This window comes from Trachurus trachurus, assembly GCF_905171665.1.
Source record: "Trachurus trachurus genome assembly, chromosome: 21".
In the NCBI taxonomy this organism is placed as follows: Eukaryota; Metazoa; Chordata; class Actinopteri; order Carangiformes; family Carangidae; genus Trachurus; species Trachurus trachurus.
This window is the reverse complement of record NC_139899.1, coordinates 35,585,740-35,611,602: the sequence shown is the minus strand read 5'-3', so window position 1 is coordinate 35,611,602 and position 25,863 is coordinate 35,585,740. Positions and strand designations below refer to the sequence as shown.

Here is a 25,863-nt window from a genome sequence, read left to right as displayed (position 1 = left end):
TTCCCGGAGCCGTCACCTACTGTCTCTCAGGCGGAAAAACTGCAGGCTTTATTGAACTGATCCCTGCCCTGCTCGATATCCACCCATCTGTTCACACAGTGATATCACACTCAGGGTGTAATGATGTTATGACAAGGAAATCCTCACAGCTGCACTATGATCTTGAATCGCTAGTTTCCACTGTTGAAAGTCTGGGGAGAATATGTGTCCTTTCTGGTCCCCTCCCAGGCAGTTCCAAAAATTCTGAGCGATTCAGCCGTCTATTCAGCCTTCATAACTGGATGAAAAACTTCACCACAGCCACTGGTTCCGGTTTCATTAGCAATTTTGATTCTTTTTGGACCAGACCTGACCTGTTCAGGCAGGATGGTATCCATCTAAACAGTCATGGTTTAAATATCCTGCAGCGCAATCTTATTGACTTCATTGCGTTTAGCCATAATTGATATCTTCCACAGCAGGTCCCAACTCGGTATCCTGTCTCCTCACCTGTCAGTGTGGGTCCTGCTGTTACTTGTCCTGCCTCACATATTTCTGTCAGGATATCTAGGAGACAGTGTGATCAGCCGTCACAGCCCGGTTGGCAAAAAAAGAGACGGAGCCAGGAGCGCGGTGCGTAAGACATTCATTCTCAGCGATCTGTATGCCTCGTGTGAGCTGGACTTAATGTTCTTAACTGAGACGTGGCTACGTGACGGCGACTCTGCACCCCTGATTGAACTCTGTCCTTATGGAAGTAGCTTTTTCAACTCCCCGAGACTCTGTGGGAGAGGAGGAGGGATTGCTTCGCTCTTTAAAGATACATTTAAATGTAGACAGATTTTGGACCACCCTCCATATTCTAGTTTTGAACTCCAACTCTTTACTTTTAATAAACCTTTTACTGTTTTAACTGCAGTTATTTATCGTCCACCAAAATATAATGAGAATTTATTTCTGATTTTGCAGACTTTTTATCTAGATACACTATCCACTATGAGAGGATATTAATCGTTGGTGATTTTAATATTCACACTTGCTGTGGCGACAAGCCACTAACTAAAGATTTTATAAATGTCCTTGAGTCTTTTAACCTTACACAATCAGTGTCTGAGCCAACTCATCAACTTGGCCATACACTGGATCTGGTATTAAGCTATGGCATATCCCTGTCTATCAGCGAAATCCGCACCCTACCAGTTTTAGATCACTCAGTGATTTTATTTAAAATTCTGGCTCCTAATCAACTCGGTGTGGGAAATACTTTAAGCTCTACAAGGTTACCCAGTTACATAGGTCCTACAGTTTTAAATGAATTGAATGTGAGATTACCTAATATGATGGATGGCGTTTTTGATCAGGCACTTACATTAGATTCTCTCAATGAATCTTTTAACAATTCACTGGAAGGCTTGCTGAATCTATTGGCCCCGGCACGGACAAAAAAGTGTTTACAAAAAATCGGTAGGCCCTGGTTAAACGACGGCTTAATATCACTTAGAAAGGACATTAGAAAACTTGAACGGCAGTGGCGTAAATCCAAGCTTGAGGTACACCATAACATGTGGCACGACAGTCTCGCCTCTTTCAAAACTAGCAGGTCTGCTGCAAAGGCAACATACTATTCAAATCTGATTACTAATAATAAACACAATCCAAGATTACTTTTTGATGCTATTGCCAGGCTCACACAGTGGCAACAGCCAATCATCAGCACTGAACTCTCAGCAAGTGACTTCAGGGAGTATTACATAGAGAAGGTAGATGACATCAGAAATAAGATACCCAAATCTTTTGTAAATGACTCTCGTGATGTCACCACCTTTTCTGGACAGGCTTTCTCTGATTTTGAACTCACCTCTCTACCTGACTTGACTAAAGTGGTCATGGCAGCAAGATGCACAACATGCTCTTCAGACCCTCTGCCAGCGTGGGTGGTTAAAGAGCTATGGTCAACTTTAGGTTGGTACGTATTAACTATGTTGTGCTCTAACACAACTCTAAGATGTCTCGCATGGGGAAACCATTTATGTTGTGCTCTAGCACAACTTATGGGTAAGAGAGGTTATTAAGAACTATTTAGATGCCTCACAACGGAAGCACCATTTATGTTGGGGTTTAGCCAACTATAAGTAAAGTTATTATTAAGAGGGTTATTGGCTATCAAATTAGTAAAATATCAATACCAAAACATTAATAATTACTATAAAAATTATTAATGGGATTTAATTTTATTAAATCCACCTCGGGGCACCAGACAGCCAATGTACCAAAGTCAGTCTCATAGGGGTGTGCTAACTATTAAGGGGCCGTGTCCACCAGACGCGTTTTTAGCGCTCTGGGCGTCAACTTTCCATACAAACCCTATGGAGTTGGGCGCTCAAAGCGCTCAGCGCCCTCGGCGGTAAAACGCCGTCGGCGCTTGCTTCTTTTTGTCGCGGCGCTCAGAGCGCTTCGAGTTGAAATCTGCTCAACTTTTAGAACAGCGCCGCGCTCGTTGTCACTTCTCCCTGCACTGACCAATGGGACATACGCGACCGACAGCAACACAACCGGAGACGTGGCTCGGTTTATATCATGACCCACACTTGTATTGAAGGTAGACCGACCTCAGGGTCCATGTCAAAAGCTGACGCTGTGTATTTCTGACCCTCGTTGTAGTGTTTACATAAACAAGGCAGGAACACGTTAGTGTCGGAGGACTCGTTTTGTAACTTAGCAACAGCGGAATTCTAACGAGGAGGGGAGAGAGAGCGCTAAGCGCTGGGAAAGCAGCGCTGTGAGCGCTGTCAGTGCTGAAAGCGCGTCTGGTGGACACGGCCCTTAACTCTTTGACTGCCAGCCATTCTCACAGCAGCTTCCTCCAGCTTGCCAGGCTTTTTCCAGCTTTTTGACTGATTTCCGTAGACCCACCATATATTATGTACTGTTACTACATACACATTCAACCCACCAAAGGAAAGATGAGGATCTCTAGTTTCCAGCAAAAAAAACTGTTTGTTTCTATCTTGTTCCAGTCTTGTGAAATTTGCGGTTGAATACAGGTTAGTTTAGCCCAAAATGCAATTTTGGCACCAAAATCTTGAGAAAAAGAGGTTTTTGTGTCGGCTGTCATTTTCAGGTGAACCAGTACAATTGGCTCCTTTATATTTTGCTTTAGTGATGCCTCAGCATCTGTACAGTTGTTCTCTTGTAAACAACAACAAAATCAACACTGACAAATGACTTTTGATGACAACAGACAAAACATTTAGCTACTGACACACACTACTGCAGCCTTTTTTCCTTCTTTTCTTTGAGTTACAACTTTTTCTTTCCTTTTTTTTACTGTGTGTGCGTACGTGACGTGTGCGTGTGCATGTAGGCTACGTGTGCGTGTGTGTGTGCGTGCGTGTGTGTCTGTGTGTGTGTGTGTGTGTGTGTGTGTGCGCGGATCAGTTCGACAGGTTTTTGTAGCCGAAACACGGCGCTTTAGATCAGATCCAGCTTCCTCTGGTCAGCAGGCAGCGGTCTCACTCGCTCTCTCTTTCTCACACACACATCTACACACAGCAGCTCTGGCTGACGCCCCCTGAACTCACAGCCACAGACAGTCTCTGTACGCTCACAACAGACACTCCCACCACCTTTACCTCTCGTCACGTTCGCCGGCGCCGTCCGTTCCTCATCCACACTAGATCGCGGGGTTTTCAAGCTGCTATCTGAGTGATTTCTCGCAAAATCTGGCGACTTTCCAAACGCTCTTGACGACTAACGACGAGCGATCAACGGGGTTGTTGTTACTAACGTTTGAGCTTTGTATCACGGAGCTGCACGGAGCTTCAACGAGCTGCCGAGCCGCCATGAGCCCCGCCGCCGCCCCCTAAGCTCTCACCGGCGGCCAGAGTGTCACGGAGCGGCGCCGCTGCAGTCAGACACCCGCTCCGCTCCGTGAGGGGGGGGAACACGCTATATTTTTTATATCTCTCAATCCAAATGTGTTTTTCTGCACTTTATTTTGATGATACAAGTCTGATCTTCACAGAGGAGTAGGGCAAGACATTCAACATGGCGTTGCCATTAAAAAAACGCTAAGACGAGTTATCTCGTCTTTGGCAGACTACGCTTGGATTCGCTAAGACGAGATAACTCGTCTTTGGCAGTCAAAGAGCTAATATAGAACCTTGTTTAATTATTAAGTTAATAATTCTGAACAAAATAACATTATCAATAGCTGCAAAGTTGAAGGATTTAGAAGTTCTACTGTGTAGAGGTTGGCATACTCACTATTGTACAACATTAACAGACGGGTAAAGTTTCAAGGAAGTTTATTGGACACATCTAGAAAATGGAATAACAAAACACGAAACTAAGACAAGCTACATACACTATGTACATGTGTGTGTGTGTGTTGGTGAGAGTGTATGGCTATGTGTCGGTGACCATGTGTCTGTGAGGTGTGAAGTGTGACCTCAGACAATGGAAAAGATGGAGGGTGGCCTTTTGTCCTGAGACTTCTAAGGCCAACCACATGTGATGTGGGGGAGGTGAGCAAAGGTATCCCTTTGTTCAACGATCAGGTCACAAACTAAACATAGCCTACAGCTTAAGTGAAGATCAGGCTCTAACTGACAACAACAAATAACAACAACAAAGCTCAAGTATTTAAACTGATTTCAATCAATACATACATTGGCATGGTTGAGGTATTCTATGCTTAGTCAAGGTGCAGGGTAATCCTAACTAGGCCCAGTTACGTTACCAAGTCACGTGAGGGTGAGAAGTTCCCGGTGCTGGTGGGGATTCCTGCGGTTGCAGGTTTTGCTGGTCCTGTTGTGGCAGTCAAGTCCAGTGATTGTGTCTTTGTCCAGTGAACTACAGCCGTCCTGGCTGTGTAGTTTGAGTTCCGTTGAGGAGAGTCCTTCTCCTTGCAGAGTTGGTTGGTTGTTCTGTTTGGCGTTGTGGCTCTGTTCCTTGTTAACTCAACTAGCAGACCTTGTGTCGTGCTAGCTGGTTCTTGTTCTTTAATCCGTTGGTAGGCACTCGCGTCACTGCCAGTGGAGGCGTCTGCCTTGTGTAGGCCTCATGGAGATTGCAGAGTTGTAGCAGTAGCTCCAGGTGAGGAGCTGAGAGGAGCGGCAGCTCCTTCTGAAGAGCAGGCAAGGGCTGAGAGCGAAGAGAGAGCGAGGAGAAGGGAACTTCTCCTTTTTATATGGCCTGTGACCTCACAGGTCCTGGGGCCATACCTGACCAATGGGGGTCAGTAGTGGAGGTTTCACACCTAGGTGCGAAGAGGTGAAGGATTGAGTTCAATGGTTTTCCTTTGTCTGAGAGACAAAGAAGCCATGCGGCCTTGTCCTACATTTTGACTGGGCTGAGTCCCAACAACTATAATTAATATTTCCCTATCTACTGGAATTTTTCCAGCTTGCTTTAAATCTGCTCTGATTAAACCCCTACTTAAGAAACCAAACCTTGATTAAAACCTTGTTGCAAACTATAGACCTGTGTCAAATCTGCCCTTTTTATCTAAAATCCTTGAGAAAATCGTCTCTTTCCAACTGACGAGACATTTATCACTTAACGACCTTTTTGAGCCTTTACAGTCTGCTTTTAGGGCTAACCATTCCACAGAAACAGCACTTACTAAGGTGGCTAATGACCTCTTAATGGCTGCTGACTCAAATCTAACTACTGTTCTAGTACTATTGGACCTGAGTTCAGCGTTTGACACTGTGGACCATTGCATACTCCTGGACAGGCTCAAAACCCATTCCGGTCTATCAGGACAGGTGCTCAAGTGGTTAGGTTCCTACCTGACAGATAGATCTCAACGTGTGCTTACAATAATAATTTCTCAGTCATTCCCTGTTAGGCATGGCAAGGCAAGGCAAGGCAAGGCAATTTTATTTGTATAGCCCGTTTTTACAAACAGTTTGTCTCAAAGGGCTTTACATGGCATTGTAACAACATCCTCTGTCCTTAGACCCTCACATCGACTGAGGAAAAACTCCATGGAAACCCTTTTAACAGGGAAAAATCGGAGAAACCTCAGGGTGAGCAACAGAGGAGGGATCCCTCACCCAGGACGGACAGACGTGCAATAGATGTTGTTACAGACAAGAAAACAGTTTACAGTTTGTCACAGAGTGTGCGAAATATGGAAATGTTAGCAGGGGTTGATGAAGGCAGTCTCTGGTGAGGGGAGGGGGCGGGGGAGGGGGGGCAGGGAGAGCCGGTCAGCTCGATGGGAGGACTGGGTGGCAGACTGGTCCATGGGAAGGGAGGGGAGGCCGGTCTAGCAGCAGGGGAAGGGGTGGGAGGGGGGCGATGCAGGTGGCGGCTGGTGCAGACTGGGGTCCCACAGGGTTCTGTCTTAGGCCCACTATTATTTTCAATGTATCTGACACCATTGGGTCACATCATTCGCTCTTTTGGATTATCATTTCACCTTTATGCTGATGATTTACAAATTTTCCTACCTGTTACAACCAGGAATGGAGCTGGTTTGAATAGACTAAATACCTGCTTGGCTGCTGTGAGGGATTGGTTGTCAGCTAACTTTCTATTACTAAATTCAATTAAAGCCGCAAGCGGCTATGACGGGCCCTCGCTCCATGCCACTCGGCGTCACGCTCCCACGCCCCCGGTCCCCGCCACCCCCGGGACGCTCTTCGAAACCCCCGCGCGCCACCGGACGTGGGCAGCTAGTTGAGGGTCGTTCCCTCATCAAACACGTGAAATTTCAAGCAAATCGGACAACGTACGACGTACGACGTTACGGCAAGTTTACGGTTCGTCCACCAGGGGGCAGTAACGGGATGAGGGCCGTTGCGTTGAGGGTGGTTACCTCATCACACATGTGAAGTTTTGAGCAAATCGGACAATGGCGATGTAAAATATGGCATTTCCTGTGTCCACAAGGTGGCGACTTGAGCGAGCTTTTGCGTACGAGGAATTGGAGGTGTAGAGGGCGGGTGTCTGATCATGCACATAAATTTTGAAGCAGTTCAGACGAAGTACATGGGAGATAGAGCAGCTCGTGTATGCATGGCGAGGCATCAGAAATGGCGGCGGCCACAGTGGCAGCACTCCATGGAAAAGCAACAGAGGAGGGATCCCTCACCCAGGACAGACAGAAGTACAAAATAGTGTGTACAGACAATAAAACATAGTTATACAACACTTGTAAAGCATAATATGGGTAAACATCAAAATGTTCCATTAGACCATGTTCTATACTTTGAACTTTCAGTTTATACTGAACAAAAGAGCACAAAAAGAAAACAAAACCTTCACCCTTATCTTCATTCCTCTCTAACTGGTCCTGCCCAGAACCTGTTCTGTAAGAACAAGAGGGAAACTTCTAGAAAACAGACACAGTTCACAAAGAGACAACCAAAGTTTAATTTTGAGAGTGGTTCAAAGATCAAATCAGGACACAGTGTATTAAGCTGACAACTTTTTATCAGGCTTTGAGTGAACTTGGTACCAGTGTCGTTTTTGGCAGGCATTTTAGATTGAGTCTTTTTGACCAAAATACTTATTAGTTTTAGTCTATTTTGGTCATTTCTATATGTGATAGTTTTAGTCTAGTTTTATGCTGCCCACACACCATACAACTTTGAAAAGATTTAGAAAAGACATTAGAAGACTATTAGCTCACATCTAAAGACTGCTGTTTAGAGTTTTTAGTACCAGACTATTCTCAGATTAGATTTGACAAAGACTGTGAATCTTATAGGGTCACTATTTACAAGACTACAACTAGATTTATTTATTTATTTATTTTCCCACCGTGCAATTTTTCCCCATCATGCACAGCAGAAATTTTATAAAAAGGAGAATCAGCTTGTTCAAAACTAGGCTGCTGCTGCTGTCATGTTCTTCTATGGGACAGACAGTAGTGAGCTTGCTTTTGAACAGTAAAATATTTTTAAAAAATAAACCGTTCAAAGGTATATTTACAACTGTTACTAAATTACTGTATCAGTTCTCAAACGAAAGGCAAAATCTTCTTGCTTCAAGGTTTTATTTGACACTCCAAATTGAAGATTAGCCAGACCTACAGTACAAATGGCATACATAAAATAAAAAGAGTAAAGCAATATAATATATTATTTTATAAATATTTAAGCATCAAAGATGTTCAATCAAACCCACATAGTTTGAAAACACACAGCCAGTATCACAACTAAACATCCGCTATCTTGATGCTAACATATAATGTATAATCTCATAACGGGCTAACAGAAAGCATTCACAGCAACCGAGAGCCAGCTAATTGAGTGCCACGCTCTTTTCCAAAGTTTTAGTGTACCGGCAATTTAGACCATTTTTGACTTTTTATGTAGAGCCACAGTGTATTCTATATTATTGCCACCAACACATACTGTAGCTTAATTGAAAGGTTTAACTTTATGCTTCAAATGACCACAAACCGTTTGTTTCTACGTGCCTCCGTTCCTGAGAAAAGTCAAGCTAAACATGGCTGGGTTTCACCAAAATCCCTCCTTTTTTTCTAGAAAAGGAGATAGAGCGTCTTTTATGAAAGGTGCGCTGTTTGTGTCTGTCGCTCTTCTGACACTCGCATTTCTGGATCAAAGGGCTCGTATAAGATAAATATATACAACAATTGTTGTTCTATTCACAAAACCACCATCGGGGGCGGGGGGGGGCGCCACTAAACAACAATAACACAGACGCACCGTGCCGTGTCACAGCTTCTCCCCGCGGAGCGTGAGGGTCAGTCGGCCACCGCGGCTCGGGAAGACCGGTCCCGCCGGTGGTCGCGGTCCGTCTGTGGTTCGGGTCGGTGGTACCGGTCTGCTTTGGCCCAGAGACCATCAGATTTTTACCACGGGAGGACTTTGGGGAGGACAAGGTGTTGCTCCAGATGAAGACCGGGCGGGACAGTGGGCTGAGAGCTTCCTGTTTCGGCTCCGAGCTGCTGGAGCAGCTGGAGCAGCAGCGCAGGTGAGAGCGGAGCAGCTGCTGCATCCACATGCAGAACTCCGTCGGCAGAAGCTGAGTGTCATGTGACTTTGATAGTCATCTATTTCAGTTCTCCTCGTCGTAGAGTCCCCAAATTTACATATAATGTGTATTAAAGTGTCTATTTTCATAATTTAAAAAAAAAAGCAAAAAACGAAAAATCTTGTTTTTGGCACTCAACGCATGGGAACGAAAAACGAGAAATTACGTGGATGGCACTCAATGAGTTAACACTGCTGACTATAACATTACATCCAGTCATGTTTCCTCCTTTATTTCCCCCTCTCAACTACTCTACTCTGCAAATTGATTTTACTGACAGCGCGCTGCAAACGCCACGGTTTCGTTTCGGGTCTTGTCCTACTCACCAACAGCTTCGGTGCCCGTGGAGAAGACAGAGCAGCTGCTGCTGTGATGTGAGAGGTTCCGGCTCGTAACGGTACCGCGGTCCGCGTACCGCCGCCCCCTGGCCCACTTACAGTAAAGCACGGACTGTGTTGTCTTGTTAAATTAATATAACTTATAGATAACGTAACACACGAGCAGGACTGATCAGGTTTGCTGGGTAGCTTCCGTGAGTCGATCTGTTTTCAGCCGGAGCCGCTAGTTTAATGATAACTTTCACAGTGACAGGCTGACGCATTTCCCATGAGGCACCATTCTACATTAGTTTAAGAACAAACAAACTAATTAAATTGCTGGTTCTTTTATATCTTGTGGTCATGAAAGTTCTGTAACATTGAAGAAAAAATAATTAGATAAAGATAGGAGGCTAAACAAAAATCATTTAGTAGGCTGGATTGATGAGAGTCTGATTCACTATCGCAACCATGAGTGAGAGGTAGAGAGACATGAAGGAGTACAAATAATGGTTGGACTTTTGTAACAGGAGTAGAGGTAGAGCATGGAGATTATCATGGTGGCGTACGGTAAAAGTTACTTTTAACTCGTGAGCACCACACGGCCGCGCAGGGCACCTTGCGGGCCGGCTCACTTGAGTTTATTGGCCGCCGGCCGACCGGGAAATCTCCCGGTCCTCCTGATGGCCACTCCGCCCCTGTTGCAATTTATCTCTGTAAGTATGTGTGTGAATGGCACTTATATAACTGCTGCTACTGTGTCCTCCTACTGTCTCCAATGGTCCAATGTTATGCCCACTACCCCTATATGCAAAGAGTAATTGGGACACCACTACCCTCACAGGAATGCGCAAAATTTAGGGATAGGGTTAAAAAGTAGGGTGAGGGGTTGTATTTGGACTGGCCCTTTGTGTACCTTATTGTAGAGTGTTACCAAGATTTATTTTCTGTTTTTCTGGGCCGGTGGGGTTCTGTAGCATCTGCCTGATGGCAGCAGCATGAAGGAGTGGTGCAGGGGGACGGAGGGGTCCTCAGTGATGAAGGTGGCTTTCCTCATCACTGACAGTTCACCTGTACAGTTCACACAGAGGGTGGTGCTGACATGTTTCAGTTATATTGCTGCTGGATTTATTATCTGGGAGAGTTTTGCATGATGTTTGGCAGTGAGGAAGTTGAACCAGGATGAACCTAGGTTCGGCTCCACCCCAAGTGGAGACGCTTGTTGAGTCAGCATGTTCCACCAGCTGAACCTGGATGCTGAGTGGTTGAAGCAGATCCACTGTGCTTTTCCCATGGACCCACAGCACAAAATAAAAGTCAGGAGACAACCAGACAATGACATGATGACTGATTTAATGCTGACATGGTTCCTCTTATCAGCCACTCATATAATATGTCTTTATCTACTCAAGGCATATTTGCTGTACAACATGACATCCCTTTATTCTTATTGTTAGTATGAGCTGCCAGGAAACTATTGTGAAATCAATTGTCCTCTCACTGTCCCCTCACTGTCCTCCACCATGTCAAGAAGCAGAAATGAGCATAATATGTCCCTTTTAATACTAGTCCAACAGAAAGAGCATAAATAAAATAATGAATAAAAACACAAACAAATATGTTAAGTACAGAGCCCGGGATATGACATGCAAGCTGCTCTCCGTTTCATTACGGCCGCCGTACCTGCCCAGGGAGTTCCCCCAGATATTTATCACCCTGATATATATCCACCCGGGGCCAGAGAAATGAGCGCTTGTGAGCAAATACACCGAGTTACACAGAAGCTCCAACTAATCTCTCCAGACGCACCTAACATCATCCTTGGCGACATGAACCACTGCTCACTGAATAAAACTCTGAGAGACTTTTTCCAATATGTCACATGCCCCACCAGGAGCAACAAGATCCTTGACAAATGTTTTGTCAATGTCAGAGAGGCATATAAATCATTACCCTTCCCGCCCCTGGGTGCATCCGATCATAACTGTGTGCATCTCATTCCCGTGTATCGCACTGCATTAAAAAGAGGCAAGTGCAGAACATTAGTTTTAAGGACTGGAATGACAGTAATGCATGCCAGACTCTTCAAGGCCTCCTCAATTCTACAGACTGGGACATGTTCATTGAATCCTCTGCCGACATAGATGAACTGACAGATGCCGTCACAAGCTGGACTTCATACTGTGAAAGCATTGTTATCCCTATTAAATATGTCAGAGTATATCCTAACTCTAAACCATGGGTGTCGAAGTCTCTTAAAACACTTCTACACAAGAAGAATAAAGCCTTCAGGGAGGGGAATAAATTAGAACTGTGCAATTTGCGAAAAGAAATTAAGAGAGAAGTCAGAGCTGGAAAAATTAGATACAAGAACAAAATAGAAGCCCAACTCAGAACAAATAATCTGGGCTCAGCATGGGAGGGCATGAAAACAATCACAGGACTGAACAACAGTAGTAGAGGAAGGGTCTTGTTGCCCAATAATAACTCTGATCACCATCTGGCTGAGAGCCTTAATGCTTTTTATGGTAGATTTGACGATCACGATTTTAGCAGTAATCATTCTGAGCTTAAAAATAGGCTCCTGTCAGCCCCTCCTTTGAATCCTTTTTTCAATGAACTAAGTGTTATCAAGTGTTTTAAAGGGTGTAAACCTAAGAAGAGCCCCGGCCCGGATAACATTAATGGTCGCCTTTTAAAGACCTGTGCCGAACAGTTAGGCCCCATTTTTAACTATATATTTAACTTATTTCTCACACAGCAAAGGGTACCCTCTCTCTGGAAGCAATCTACTGTTGTGCCAGTTGCTAAAATCAGCAACCCAAAAACACTTAACGATTTCAGACCGGTGGCTCTAACCTCCCTGGTTATGAAACAGTTTGAAAAATTAATTAAAGCAGAGCTTGTGGTCAAAACTGAGAACCTGCTAGACCCTCTCCAGTTTGCATATAGAGCTGGCAGGGGCGTTCAAGATGCAACTGCCACTTTTCTTAACCTCCTGGTCAAACACTTAAGCCATGTTTCCACTGCAGGAGTTCCTGGTAAAGGGACGGGGTAGGAACTTCTACAGGAACCGTCCTCTCACTCGGCCCTCTCAGTGGCCGTGTTTCCACTGCAGTCCGACCCCGCGGCGACGTCATGAGTTTCGATCGCCGCTTAATCGTTGTGCGACAGTTTCGACCGTGACGTCACCCAGGCAGGTCACAAGCACATGCACAAAAATCATAACAACAACGGAGAAGGATGGAAGGAGCTGAGGCGGTAGCCGCGTTTCTGGTTTGTGTGTTTGTGCACATGGCGGTTGATAGTAATCCTGCTTGAGTTTTTTTTTTTTTTTTAACTTTTCACGGCGTTGTTTTGTGGCGTGATGGATCCCCAGTGTGTCGAGGTGCGCTGATATTTTCATTTCGCCGCGATGACTCAAACCCCCTCTGAATCTCCTCGGTGCCGTAGACTGCATCAATGTCTGCACCTCATCGTCGCTCCATTTGTGTACATCTTCCTGCTGTTTTCTTGTTGTTTACAGCGGTGTCTGCTAGGCTAATGCTCCGCTTCTGCTCCCCCTTTTAAAAATGCCGGTTATTTTGGTGCTTTCTGGTAGCGTCAGAGCCTGCTCTAGCTTTAGCCAATCAGTGCCGGGTTAACCTCGAGCCGCACCCAGGAGCTTTTCAGGGCCAAACGGAGTACCTACCCTGGAGTAGGTACTACGTTGGCCCCCGTAAAGGATCCTGTAAATGGCCCTGTGGGGGAGGTTCCTGCAGTGGAAACACGCACCAACGGGGCTGGCCCCATAAAATTACCCCGAAGTTCCTGCAGTGGAAACGCGCCTTTAGAGGGTAGTAAAAATCACGCCAGGTTGCTTTTTATTGATTTTTCTTCAGCATTCAACACTATCCAGCCACATGTTCTAGTTAGAAAACTAGTTGACTTTTTTGGTTTGGATCTATGTCTGGTAGGCTGGATTCTTGATTTCTTAACAAATAGATCTCAACGAGTAAGAGTTAATGGGATTTTTTCCTTGTCATCTTCCACCGGCTCGCCTCAGGGCTGTGTATTATCTGCCCTCTTGTATATTCTATATACCAATGACTGTCGCAGCCGTCACATAAACAGATCCATCATTAAGTATGCCGATGATTCACTTATTGTCAGCCTGCTACATGATGATGAGGACAGTCATGGTCCTGTTCTTGATGACTTTCTGTCTTGGTGTAATGACTCCTTCTTGCAACTTAATGTAACAAAAACAAAAGAGATCTGCATCGATTTCAGGCGTACCCATCCAACAGCCCCGGGCAGTATCATAAATGGTGAGAAAGTCGAATTTGTAAACAGGTATAAATACCTGGGTACAGTAATTGATGATCAACTGAAATTTGACCTCAACACTGAAATGTTATGTAAGAAAGGCCAGCAGCGCCTATACTGCTTGAGGAAGTTGGCCAGGTTTCATGTGGACAAGACTCTGATGAAAATGTTTTATTGTGCCTATATTGAGTCTGTCATCTCTTTTTCCATTGTCTGCTGGTACGGCAATCTTTGCATCAGAGATAAGAATTCCCTCGGAAGAATTGTTAAAGTGGCCTCTAAGGTCGCAGGCATCCAGTTTGATGGCCTGGACCACATATTTAACAGACAGGTGCTCATCAAAGCTCTGTCCATTCGCTCAGAGGATGCCCATCCCTTGTGCTCAGAGTACAGGCTCCTCCCATCAGGCCTTCGCCTGTGCGTCCCTCGGGCCACAAAAAATAGATACAGACTTTCTTTTGTGCCTGTTTCCATTCGAGCACTGAATGCTTCGAAGTAATGACTGGCTGTTGTAGTGTATTCAATATACCACATTGTAACCTGTTTAAGTCTGTACTGGCCACAGTACTGTCCCAATCACTTTGCTCTCCTCTGTGTGAGACTGCACTTTATCTGATGCACTTTTGACCACTATGTTCTTAATAGTGTTATCTTGGATCTTGTATTCTGTGTTTTAACGGTATTTCCTATATTTATCTCTTATATGATCACAATTAGTGGATATTTTATTTATATTGTTGTTTATAATGATGTGATTCTATGCTACTATATGTCTTTGTGTTGTATGTTTTTTTTTTACCTTTATGTGATTCTATGAGCTGCAATCCAAATTGCCCTGAAATAAACTGAACTGAACTGAACTGAACTGCAAGAAAAAAACTGGCGTCGGTGCAGCGACCTGGCTATAGTCTGTTGAGATGCCTCTCGCTGATAATGGATCCCTGCAATGCCAGGCAGTTCACCCCCAGCCTAAAGGCCCTTTCACACCGGACACGTATTTTTCGTGCGAAGAATTCACGCGTCAATATTTTTTTTCGAACCCCGGTTTTCATCACGGGTCCTTTCACACCAGCCGCGAATGTGTTGCGGCGAAAATGCAACATAATTTTTATTTGCAGCGAGGTCGATTTTTCTGAGCTGTCGCCCGGCGAATAAACACATCAACCAATCATGTGCCGTGAAAAGGAGGTAGGCTACGTCACACCCCCATGTCAGAACACAGACAGATTGTTTCCCATAACAGACGAGAGTCTCTCACAGGAAAGAAGTTTCACTGTCTGTGCTCTCATCTCTGCCAGTCAGCCTCCACCTGCCGTCTCTCTGGGCACGTACACACACAGACATGCGGGCGCATGGACACGTGCTTGGCTGCTAATGTAAACAATGCAAATAACCTGTGTCTCGGAGGAGGAGGGGGGGGGGTGGTAAGTGGAAAGAGGAGAGGAGGAGGAGAAATAGCAATAGAGTGTGTTCATACTGTCAGGACAGTGATCAGATATTGATCAGTGATCAGACAGTAGCTGCTGTGTTGAGTGAAGTTGGTAACAAGACGACAGTGGCATAACGTAGCGAATACATGAGGGATAATTAACAGAAAGACATGACGTGGAGGCGAAGAACCACCCGTCACAAAGCGAAACTTTGGAATCTAGTTGTCGCATATTCGTGTCGCCGCCGGTGTGAATGGTTTTGATGCAAAATATTCGCCGCCGAATATTTTGCAATTTCGTGTCGTTTATTCGTTACGTCCGCGGTGTGAAACGGCCTTACAATAAAACTCTCCCTGTCCATTGTGTGACAGCATGACTGTTCCTGTTTGAGAAGGTGCGCTTGATTGCTTGCCCAGCTGTCCAGGAATAATATACTATTATGTTTTAGTGTTTTGTGCGCACGTTATACCTATTTCGTGGCCACAAATTATGATTTTTTTTCTTGCATGTCATATCCTGGGCTCCGTAGTAAAGAACCAAAATGTACTAAAAAATGGAAAAGAAGAAGAAAATTGGGTGTAGATCGTTGGACACTTTCCACCCTAAACGTCAGCCGCCTTAGTGACATAGCAGAGGCATGTCACTACTTTTCAAATGTCGGCGGTTGATTTGAGCAGCGATGGAGCTAAAAAAAAACACTCAAAACTACACAACAACAAGAACTAGAAAATTTCCTCTGGGGAAATTTTGAATGGGCCACGGGGCTACTGCCGGTTTTGAAATCTCTGTCAACATGGGAATCAAACCCACGATCTTAAGGTCAAGACAGAGCTGATCAGACAGACACATGATCATCTTTCTATAAGCACTGATATGGAGGAGCTGTAATCACATTAGGTTACCTGTGTGTGTGTGTGTGTGTGTGTGTGTGTGTGTGTGTGTGTGTGTGAGACTGACTGACTGACTGACTTGACACATGTTATGAGCTGCATCCTGTGTCAGTCTGATTTAGGCTCCATTTATACGTACCCGGGTATTTTTAAAAACAGAGACATTAACCACCGTTTGCACCCTGAAAACGATGCTTTTTAAAAACTCCGGCCAGGGTGGAGATTTTGGAAAACTCCGTTTTCACGTTTGCATGTAAACTGACGCCAGATTGTGCGCCGGAAAGTGCCCCTGGGTGATACGACTTTGTTTACAATCAACAGTCAGTGTTTACAATCTGTGATCATGGATGCATGCAGAATAGCAGTCATATTCATGCTGGTGCAATCACTTTGTGTTTGTTTGCATTTACAAATACAAGTGCTGTACTATGTGGAGGAGCGGAGACAACTTAGTGCTCAAAGGTCAGCATTGTTGCCGCAACTTCTCCCTCCGACACGGAGAGTGCGTCCGCGTCGCCGCCAGGCTCGCCGGTTTTGGGTCCGACCTGGGCGCACAGCTGTCTGGTGAATCTCCCGGAGGAGTGGCGTGACAAATATCCGCATGTCGCGGGCATTGCTGCTGTCACTCTCTGAGTTGCTGCGCCCTTACATCCAGGCTGAGAACACCATCATGCCGGTCCTGTGTCAGTGTGTGAGGCAATAGCTGTCCACCTCGGTCCCATGTACATAAAACTCCCCACATCAGAAGACTCTGTCACGCAATTAGTGCAGAAATTTGAAGCAGTGCACGGTCTCCCGCAATGTTTAGGTGCTGTGGATGGCACACATGTGGAGATAAAGCAGCCATCTGTTAATTCCACAGACTATGTTAACAGGAAAGGGAGGTTCAGTTTGAATGTCCCGGCGACCTGTGATTATAAATATAATTTTATTGATGTGGTAGTTAAATGGCCTGGGAGTGTTCATGACGCACGCATTTTTGCCAATTCCACACTCAACAGCCACCTGAGATGGAAAAATCCCACCATGTCCCAAGCAGATAGTTGAGAATGAAGATGCCATACCCGTCTGCTTGCTTGGAGATCCTGCATACCCCCTGCTGCCATATGTAATGAAAGAATATGTAAATGGGGGGAACAATGCCCAGGAGCAGTACTTTGGGCTGTGTCTGTGCCGTGCACGGATGGTCAATGAATGCGCATTTGGGAGGCTGAAAGGCCGTTTTGGAGCCCTGAGGAGAGCCATGGACATCAACCTCAATGACCTTCCCTTTGTTGTATATGCATGTTTCGTACTGCATAATTACTGTGAGGCTGCTATGGATACTGTGGATGACATCAGGGTTAACGAAGCCATCCAGTATGACCGGGACAACCAACCTGTGTGTGTGTTTCTTGACCCATAAAGGGACCCTGTGTGTGTATGCAGGTTATAAGCACATTGTTTCTCCATACACTTCCTCCTCTGTTCTAAAAAAAAAGAAAAGTGGAAATGTTGTGAGGTAAATTAGCTGTTTTTGATTTAAGGAACTGTTCTCTCAATAGACCCGACAAAATTTGAGTTGATAAGATTGCTAAAAGATAATTACTGGTCTCAACCATCCTGCAGGATAAACATGGAGAAGTTCAATAGATTTACGGAGCCAGATATTTCTGTTTTGAATTAAAATATATTATTGTCCACCTACAGTTGAAAGGAGGAGGGATTGCTTCAGTGTTAAACTGATTTAACAAGGCAAGGGAATTTTATCTGTACAGCCCGTTTTTACCACCAGTTTGTCTCAAAGGGCTTTACATCCCATCATAACAACATCCTCTGTCCTTCGACCCTCACATCCACTGAGGAAAAACTCCATGGAAAACCCTTTTAACAGGGAAAACAAATATGTACAAGTAGCCTACTCTGTTTAAATGTATACATTCTTGTACAGGCTAATGTCTGTATTTCAGCATTCTTGTTAACATGTTTGTTTTTTAGTATTTGACCCTTTATGTGATACTCAACACTTCAGTGTTTACCTACCTTCAAACACCCTGCTCCTGTCTGTGATGTAAGGTCCCTTTGACATGAAGTGTAACTAATCAAATCAACTAGCCTACTGTATTTATTTTATCTCATCTATTTATTTTTTATTACTTACTGGTGTGTTGTATGGGGGGAGTCAGGATTGATAGAGCATTGTAGTGTGTGAGTGTGTGTGAATGGGTGTCTGTGTCTTTATATTGTATCATGTGTCTGTTCTCTTTCTTCTTTTTTTTCTTTTGTTTGTTTGTTTGTTGTTTGTTCTGCTTACTTTCTTTGTATATTATAATGTACTAAGTATGTTTGTATTTCCGTTGATAACATGGACCCCCTTGAAAATGAGATGGCACATCTCAAGGGGCTATCCTGTAAAATAAAGTATAAAGTATAAAGTTGGCCAGGTTTACAGTAACAAATGGTCAGTGGTTTTGTAGTTGCCACAGCATACTTTACCATACGAGTGACACAATTACACACACAAGTGTGAATGCTTTTCAACCAGTTTACTTCAGATCAGACAAAATCATTTTTTGTTATCATGGCATTAAAGTAAACACTACAAATAAAATGCCTCTGTACTGCATATATCTGTATTACAAAACAAATGAAACAGCATTCAAGTACCATTTCCAGGAGGCTTCATTATAATAAACAAATTGTACGGCCGTTCTAAGGCATACAAACATTGTTCAAATTAACTCATTTCAAAGTGCTTGCCATACAACTGACCTCAATGGTACAGTATGAAAAAGAAAATGCCACTGTAAACTTAACAACAAAAAAGTGCAATTTCTGTTAACTCTTATTGCAGCTGCCAAGACATCAGACAAACCTTTATAATTTCACAGTGCATTTTGTGTAAACTGTTGTTGTAATTGCTGAAACATTAGACAAGCTGTTATACTTTCCTTTTTACATTCAAAAAGTAGCTGGAGCCTGCAGAAACAACCACAAGGACAAAGTCAAATTTGGACTAATCTTCCTTGAAAAGTGCTTGGGTGTACGAGAACTGCCTTGCGCCCTCAACAGGTGTGAAGGACAAATCTGCAGTGTTAATGGTAGGTGGCATTACATTGTGTGTGTGTGTGTTCTATTTTCTGCAGATATGAGTGTTGTGATGGCATAGGGCGCTGCTGGGCTGGTGTTGTGAGGTAGTGCGGCGGTGGCGCCTGTGCTGGTTGTGGTGGAGGGAGTGTCCCGCAGGAGGGAAAATCCATCAACAATTGAGGTTGTAAGCCTATCCAGTGTACTGGTAACTTTAGAGAAGTTGTCTGAAGCCTCAATGACATTAAGGAGTTGTCTTTTGATACGCTGGTCTTCTTCAATAGCATTCTGCAGCTGAGCCTCTGATGAAAGCCATTTCTTCAGATGATCCTGGCGGTGTCCTCTGAGTTTGGCCTTTACAAGGTAAATCCGAACAAAATTAATTACAACAGCATCATTTGCAGAAAAAAACTGTTACAAGCATCAGTCTTCTATTCTATTCCAGTGTTCACTTTGATTACTGATTGGAGAATGGCTTTTTAAATGGAACTAGGGAACTTGTTTTTCATTTAGTGGATAAGATTAGTGTACTTGCACAAATGTAGTTGGCTCTGGTAAAAAAAAAAAAACAGTGTCAGGCATTGCCACAAGAGTAGGCCTAGTACAACCTCAGTAATGGGAGTATGGACTGTAGAATTCCTAGCAAGCTCTCTCTCTCTCGCTCACACACACACACATACACAATGTCGAGCAGGCCACATTTCCACGAACGTGTCACACCACATCACATACGCTACTAACGAATTAACAATTATATACATAGGTTCAGAAGATCTCTCCTCTCCTGTGGTGCCACACCTTCATCAGGATCTCCTTCGGACAAGACGCTGCTGGCATCACCGACAGACGACGGGGCTTGACTCGAGGTCCCGGGCGAGGCTTGGACGGGGGCTCCAGGTCGTTGGTCTCGACACCACTGGACAACGTGGTGGTGGCTGGCGAACCACCCCAATGTTCAATTATTGTGACAGCAGACTGCATAATGTTTTTATATTTACCAGTAATTCATTTTCACCTGTTGCACTTTTGGCCACTTTTGCTGTATGAACTTGTATTACTCGTTATGTACTTTATATAGATTATAAGGAATTTATGCAATGAATCAACTTCCACTGCTCATCATTTAGGCAAAGTGCACAACTGTTGGTTTGTGAAAGGAACTTGAGTTGTGATTATAGTTTTGGATTATTCAATCAGTCCACAGTTGTCCGCTGCCTCTCTCTGAGCTTTAAGACAGTGGTGCTTTTTTTTTTTTTTTTTTTTAAGAGGTGAGTCATCTGACGTCAGCATTAAGTTCCTGTTGATTGGAGGAAAGTAGCCACACCTGTCCTCTCATCGGTGAATCTGTGATCAATCTCTGTGGTCTACTGACCAGAGAATAAGTTCCACCTGGTTGACCAAGCCGCTGCTCCTCAGCCTGGCTCGGTGTTAGTGCAAACAACTAAGACAAGATGCTCCGACCAGACTAGGTCAAGCTGCGCTCACTCAGTTATCCTGGATTTCTTTATTCTACTTTTGTGCAATACCCCCCTGATCAAAGACTAAGTTCATTTTACGCTTTGAAAAAACTTTTTATTTTTATTTATTTTATCTGTGGATGAAATAAAAAAAGTTCTGAGAGTTTGTGTTGATGCATGGTTCACTGTGTTTACTGTGTTTGCTGACACACACACACACACACACACACACACACACACACACAGTGAAGTCGGTCTGATGGAGGTGGTGCTGCTGTCCTCAGTGTTTCCATGGTGACGCTCTGCCCTCTGCTGGACACTCGTCACCACTACAGCTACAGACAGACACAGCTGCTCTGGTGATTATTGATCATCATCAATAACTCAGACAGATCAGCATGAATATCCTTCTATAAGACTCATCAGCTTATGAAGGAAGAAGACAGGATTTCACTGTATTACAACATCTGCAAATGAAATGTACTGAGGCTAGAGTAAAGAGTTTTTACAGCAGCCGTCGCCTACAAAAAGAAAAAAAACAAATCAGCTGTGATGATGTGTTTGCATGAGCTCAATCAACTGTTTTTCAAAAGCAATGCAACTAAATACAGGTCATACATTAGTTTCTGTCTACAATGTGAACTGCTGCTCACAAGGCCAAACAGTGTGAAAGCCACTGAAAATGTACCAGTTCACTTCTACTGTTTTGGTCTTAGTTGAGCTTGTGTGTAAAAGAAGTTAAAATGTTTAGTTTAAATGTGGTAGCTAACTATGTTTTTTTAGTTAGTTAGTTAGTTAGTTAGTTAGTTAGTTAGTTAGTTAGTTTTATTTGTCCACGATGTGGAAATTTGTTTTTGGTCTCATAAAAAACAACAGGCAAGACAATAACAACAACAACAAGCAGGACAACAACAAAAACATCAACAACACTTACACACAGACATCTTCGTGGCAAAAAGCAGGACAGCAGTGGCAGTTACATTACAACACATCATCGCATCATGGTGTTCAGTGCCCCAATTGCATTAGGAAAGGAATTTTTAAAAATATTACGATTTGCCCTTGGTACTTTATAACGTCTACCAGAGGGAAGAAGTTCAAACTCCCTATTGAGTGGATGAGAGGGATCATTTGCTATTTTGACAGCTTTTTTCCTAAGCACTTCCTCGTAAATACAACTTAATTGTTTCTGTCTTGTCCCTATGATTTTTGAGGCAAGGTTTACTATTCTCTGCAGCTTGCTTCTTCCTTTAATATTTAGATTACCGTACCACATTGCCATGTTGAAAGTTAGAATGCCCTCTATCAGGTTCTTATAAACTGTTTCCATAATGTGCTTACTCACTCTAAAGGAGTTGAGCTTGCGCAGTAGATGGAGACGTTGGTTACAGATTTTAAAAATATGGTCTGTATTTTCACTGAAATTTAGGTTACAATCAATATATGTACCTAGATATTTGAACTTGTCTACTACCTCTACAATTTGTCCCCTAATTATAAGGGGCTGCACAGGGTCCTTTTCATGAAAGACAAGTTCCTGAGTTTTTGTTACATTGATCTCTAAGGAACTTTCATCACACCACTTTTGGAGAGATGACACATGTGCTCTATATACTTCCTCTCCGACTATGTCCCCCTTCTTTAATAAGGCAACCAGGGCCATATCATCTGCATACTTGAACAAACGAAACTTTTCCAGATCTAGTTGGAATTCGTTTGTGTATATGGAAAAAAGTAATGGGGATAAAATGGTCCCCTGCGGGGCGCCGGTGTTAAGCACAGTGATGTCGGACCGAGTATTATTAACCAGGACCTGTTGAGGGCGGTCAGAGAGGAAGTCCCTAACAAGGTGGATAATACCACCGTTTACTCCTATGTCGATAAGTCTCTGCAGCAGGATGTGAATCTGCATGCTGTTAAAGGCAGAGGTAAAATCGATAAATAGGGCCCTAGCAAGGTGGGAGGGGGCTTGTAGGTGCTTTGACAGGGTGTGGAACATACTGACAGTTGCGTCATCAGTTCCCCTCTGACTTTTGTAAGCAAACTGGAGATGGTCTAAACCAGGGGTGGGCAAACTTTTTGACTTGTGGGCCAGAATGGGCTCTAAAATTTGACAGAGGGGCCGGGCCAGGAGCATTTGGACACGCAATGTAATTTATCAAACCTGGGGATTGAAATGTATGAAAAACAGACACAATTGAAGGTGCAAATTTAAAGAAATTTACTGGAAAAAGATCAATGGAATCACTTTCAACATTCAGAACATGTTATTACCCAACGAAAGAAAGGGGTCTTTAAATTGAGAGCATGTGCGACATGTTAATTAAGCTACTGTAACTGTACTGCTGTGCGTAAATGCGCAAGTTGCTATTTTTAACACAGTAGAGAAACTCACATTTCAGTGGGAACAATGTTGTTGTTCTCCTTTTTTTGCCAGTGCATCAAAGTCTGGAGTTAGTTTCGTTGTGGCGATTCTCAGAATAGATCCGAGGTGTTGGTCAGTTAACCGGGATCTGTGACGGGCTTTGTTGATGTTCATGACGCTGAAAGTCTGCTCACACACGTAAGTCGAGCCAAACAATGCCAGCATCTTCTGTGCCGTCCTCCGCAGGTTTGGAAATGTGGCTTCGTTAAGTGAAGCGTAAAAGTCATTCAGTTTAAGAGATTTGAATTTCTCTTTTGAGACGTTGTCAGACTGAAGATCGATCAGCTCCAGTTGCAGCTCATGCGGTGCTGTTTCGGGGTCTTGTGACAGGGGAGAGGACACCAGCTGAAGTGACTTGTCAATTTTTTCAAAATCAGTGAACCGACGGCAGAATTCTCTGTGCATGTCGTCCAGTGATTTGCAGTATTTCTTCACGTTTCGGGTGGCCTTCTGCGTGGACAGTGTGGGAAAATGAGTGAAAGATTTGTTTGACATTTGCCTGGAGAATAAAATCAGCTTGGATTTGAAGGCTCTTATATTTGTGTACATGTCGTGCACAAACTGATCCTTCCCCTGCAGCTTAACGTTCAGCTCATTCATGTGTGACAATATATCCACAGCAAACGCAAAGTCACAAAGCCAGTCCTCATTGCTCAGCTCAGGGAATCCGTCGGATTTCCCCATTTGCTCCAAAAACGACAGAATCTCGTCTTTGAGCTCCCACACTCGTTGGCACACTTTCCCCAAACTTAACCAGCGGACACGAGAGTGGTAAAGTAAGTCCTGGTGATCCGCATCGGTTTCCTCTAGGAACGTAATGAACTGGCGGTGATTAAGTCCCCTTGCTCGTATGAAGTTAACAAGTTTTACAACTGGATCCACGACATGATCAAGCTGCAATACAGACTTACATAGAGCTTGTTGATGAATGATGCAGTGAAGAAAAATGACATCCTGGTCAGGGTTTTCCTCTTGCACTTTATCGTGGATTCTTTTCAGCAGCCCGACGTTTTTTCCGGTTAAATTTGGCGATCCATCCGTGGTGACACCGGCAAGTTTACTCAAAGGCAGCTTCATTCTCTCGATGACAGCAGACACCTGTTCATACAAGTCCTCTCCTCGCGTTTTCCCCTTCAGCGATTCCATGCTCAAAAGCTCCTCCGTTATCTCAAAACTGTCATTTATCCCTCGGATAAAAATGAGGAGCTGAGCAGTGTCTTTCACGTCGTTGCTTTCGTCCAGTGCTAGTGAATAAAACTTAAAGGACTCCGCCTTTTTGTTTAACTCGCTGACAATATCTTCGTCTATCAGTTCCACACGGCGAGTTACTGTCCTGCGTGATAAGCTGATTTTTTCAAACTTGCCTTTGCTTTCCGGACACAAGAGATCTGCTGTCTCCACCATGCATTCTTTCAAAAACTCGCCTTCGGAGAAAGGTTTGCTAGCCTTTGCTAACTTGAATGCCAGCAAAAAACTTGCCTTGGTACTTGACTCTTGAATCGCAGTTTGTCGGTGAAAAAAATTCTGCTGAGTCTGTAAATTAGCTACCAACCTCTGAGCAGTAGCCTCCCGTTCTTGTGTCGACTGCTTGTTAGCGTAGTTAGCATGCTTTGTGGCAAAGTGACGGCTGATATTGTACTCTTTGAAAACTGCAACCGTTTCTTGGCATATAAGACATACAGCCGTTGATCGGACATCAGTAAAAAAATATTTTGTTGTCCATTCCTTTTTAAACACTCGGCACTCAGTGTCCACTTTTCTTTTCTTTGGTCCGCTCATTTTTACCGAAGGGGGAAAATGGCAGCTGGAAAGTTGCACTCCAACCTTTGACTCCAACAAAGGTCAATGTGTCTCTAGTCTAGACTAGTGCGCTATCTATCGGGGAAACGAGGGTATTGCAGGGGAAAGGGAAATGAATGAGGTTTTTACATATCCATGGGTTTTTACTATAATTTGGACAAATTCGGCGGGCCGGATTAAAAAGCCTAACGGGCCGTATATGGCCCGGGGGCCGTAGTTTGCCCATGTCTGGTCTAAACTGTTAGAAACTGACGCTGTAATTTGTCTGCTTATAACTCTCTCAAAACATTTTCCTAAGATAGAAGTAAGAGCAATAGGCCTGAAGTCTTTTAATTCAGTAGCTCCAGGTTTTTTAGGGATAGGCACAATATAAGACATTTTCCATAATTTGGGCATTGTTAAAGAATTAAGCAAGTTCTGGAATAACTCCAGCACAATACCTTTAAGTTCATGAACATTTTCTTTTAAAACTCTCCCTCTCAGGCCATCTGGCCCCGGGGCCGAGTTTGGCTTAATACTAGACAGGCTGGCTACAATCTCATGTTCATTCAGTGTAATGGGGACATATCCCAAAATAGACCTACACACACTATCACGTTCAACACTAAAATCATTCTTGTCAAAACGACTGAAAAAGACATTTAGATCATTTGCAAAAGATGGAGAGGGGTGTGACAGGGGGGTACGCTTTTGCTTAGTTTCCCTGCCCATCATCACATTTAAACCTTCCCATGCTTTCTTGGCATTTCCTGAGAAATAGTGACATTCGACTTTATCTTTATATTCTATTTTAGCTTTACTCAGTTTAGATCTTAGTTCACATCTTTTTTCCTTAAGTAACTCAATATTACCATTTTCAAAAGCACATTTTTTCTCACGGATACATTCCTTAAGATCACTAGACATCCATAGGTTATTATTAGGAAATATTCTTACAGTTTTAGTACGAGTGATTTTACTTTCATTAAACAACAGGTATGATGTAAAAGTGTCAATTAGTTCATGAGGGGTGTCACATGAGTTAAGAAATAAAATTTTTGTTTGTTTGTAATGTTTATTTCGAATATGAAAATAGTAAAAGGCTTCCTGATTTGCTACTGAGCAAATTCTTTTTCAACACAATATAAAGTGAACACTGAGGAAGCAAAAAAAAGAAAGAAAAAAAGGAAAATAAGT

At 43.7% G+C, this 25,863-nt stretch overlaps 1 protein-coding gene across 1 annotated transcript; it reads right to left on the bottom strand.

Moving 5' to 3' along the window:
- Positions 1-19,770: 19,770 nt before the first annotated feature.
- On the bottom strand, positions 19,771-24,291 carry LOC311004177 (general transcription factor II-I repeat domain-containing protein 2-like; the record flags this gene model as incomplete). Its single annotated transcript, XM_083996123.1, has 2 exons — positions 19,771-19,940; positions 23,022-24,291. The coding sequence occupies 2 exons, from the start codon at positions 24,289-24,291 to the stop codon at positions 19,771-19,773; spliced, it is 1,440 nt and encodes a 479-aa protein (XP_083852249.1).
- Between the last annotated feature and the right edge of the window lie 1,572 nt (positions 24,292-25,863).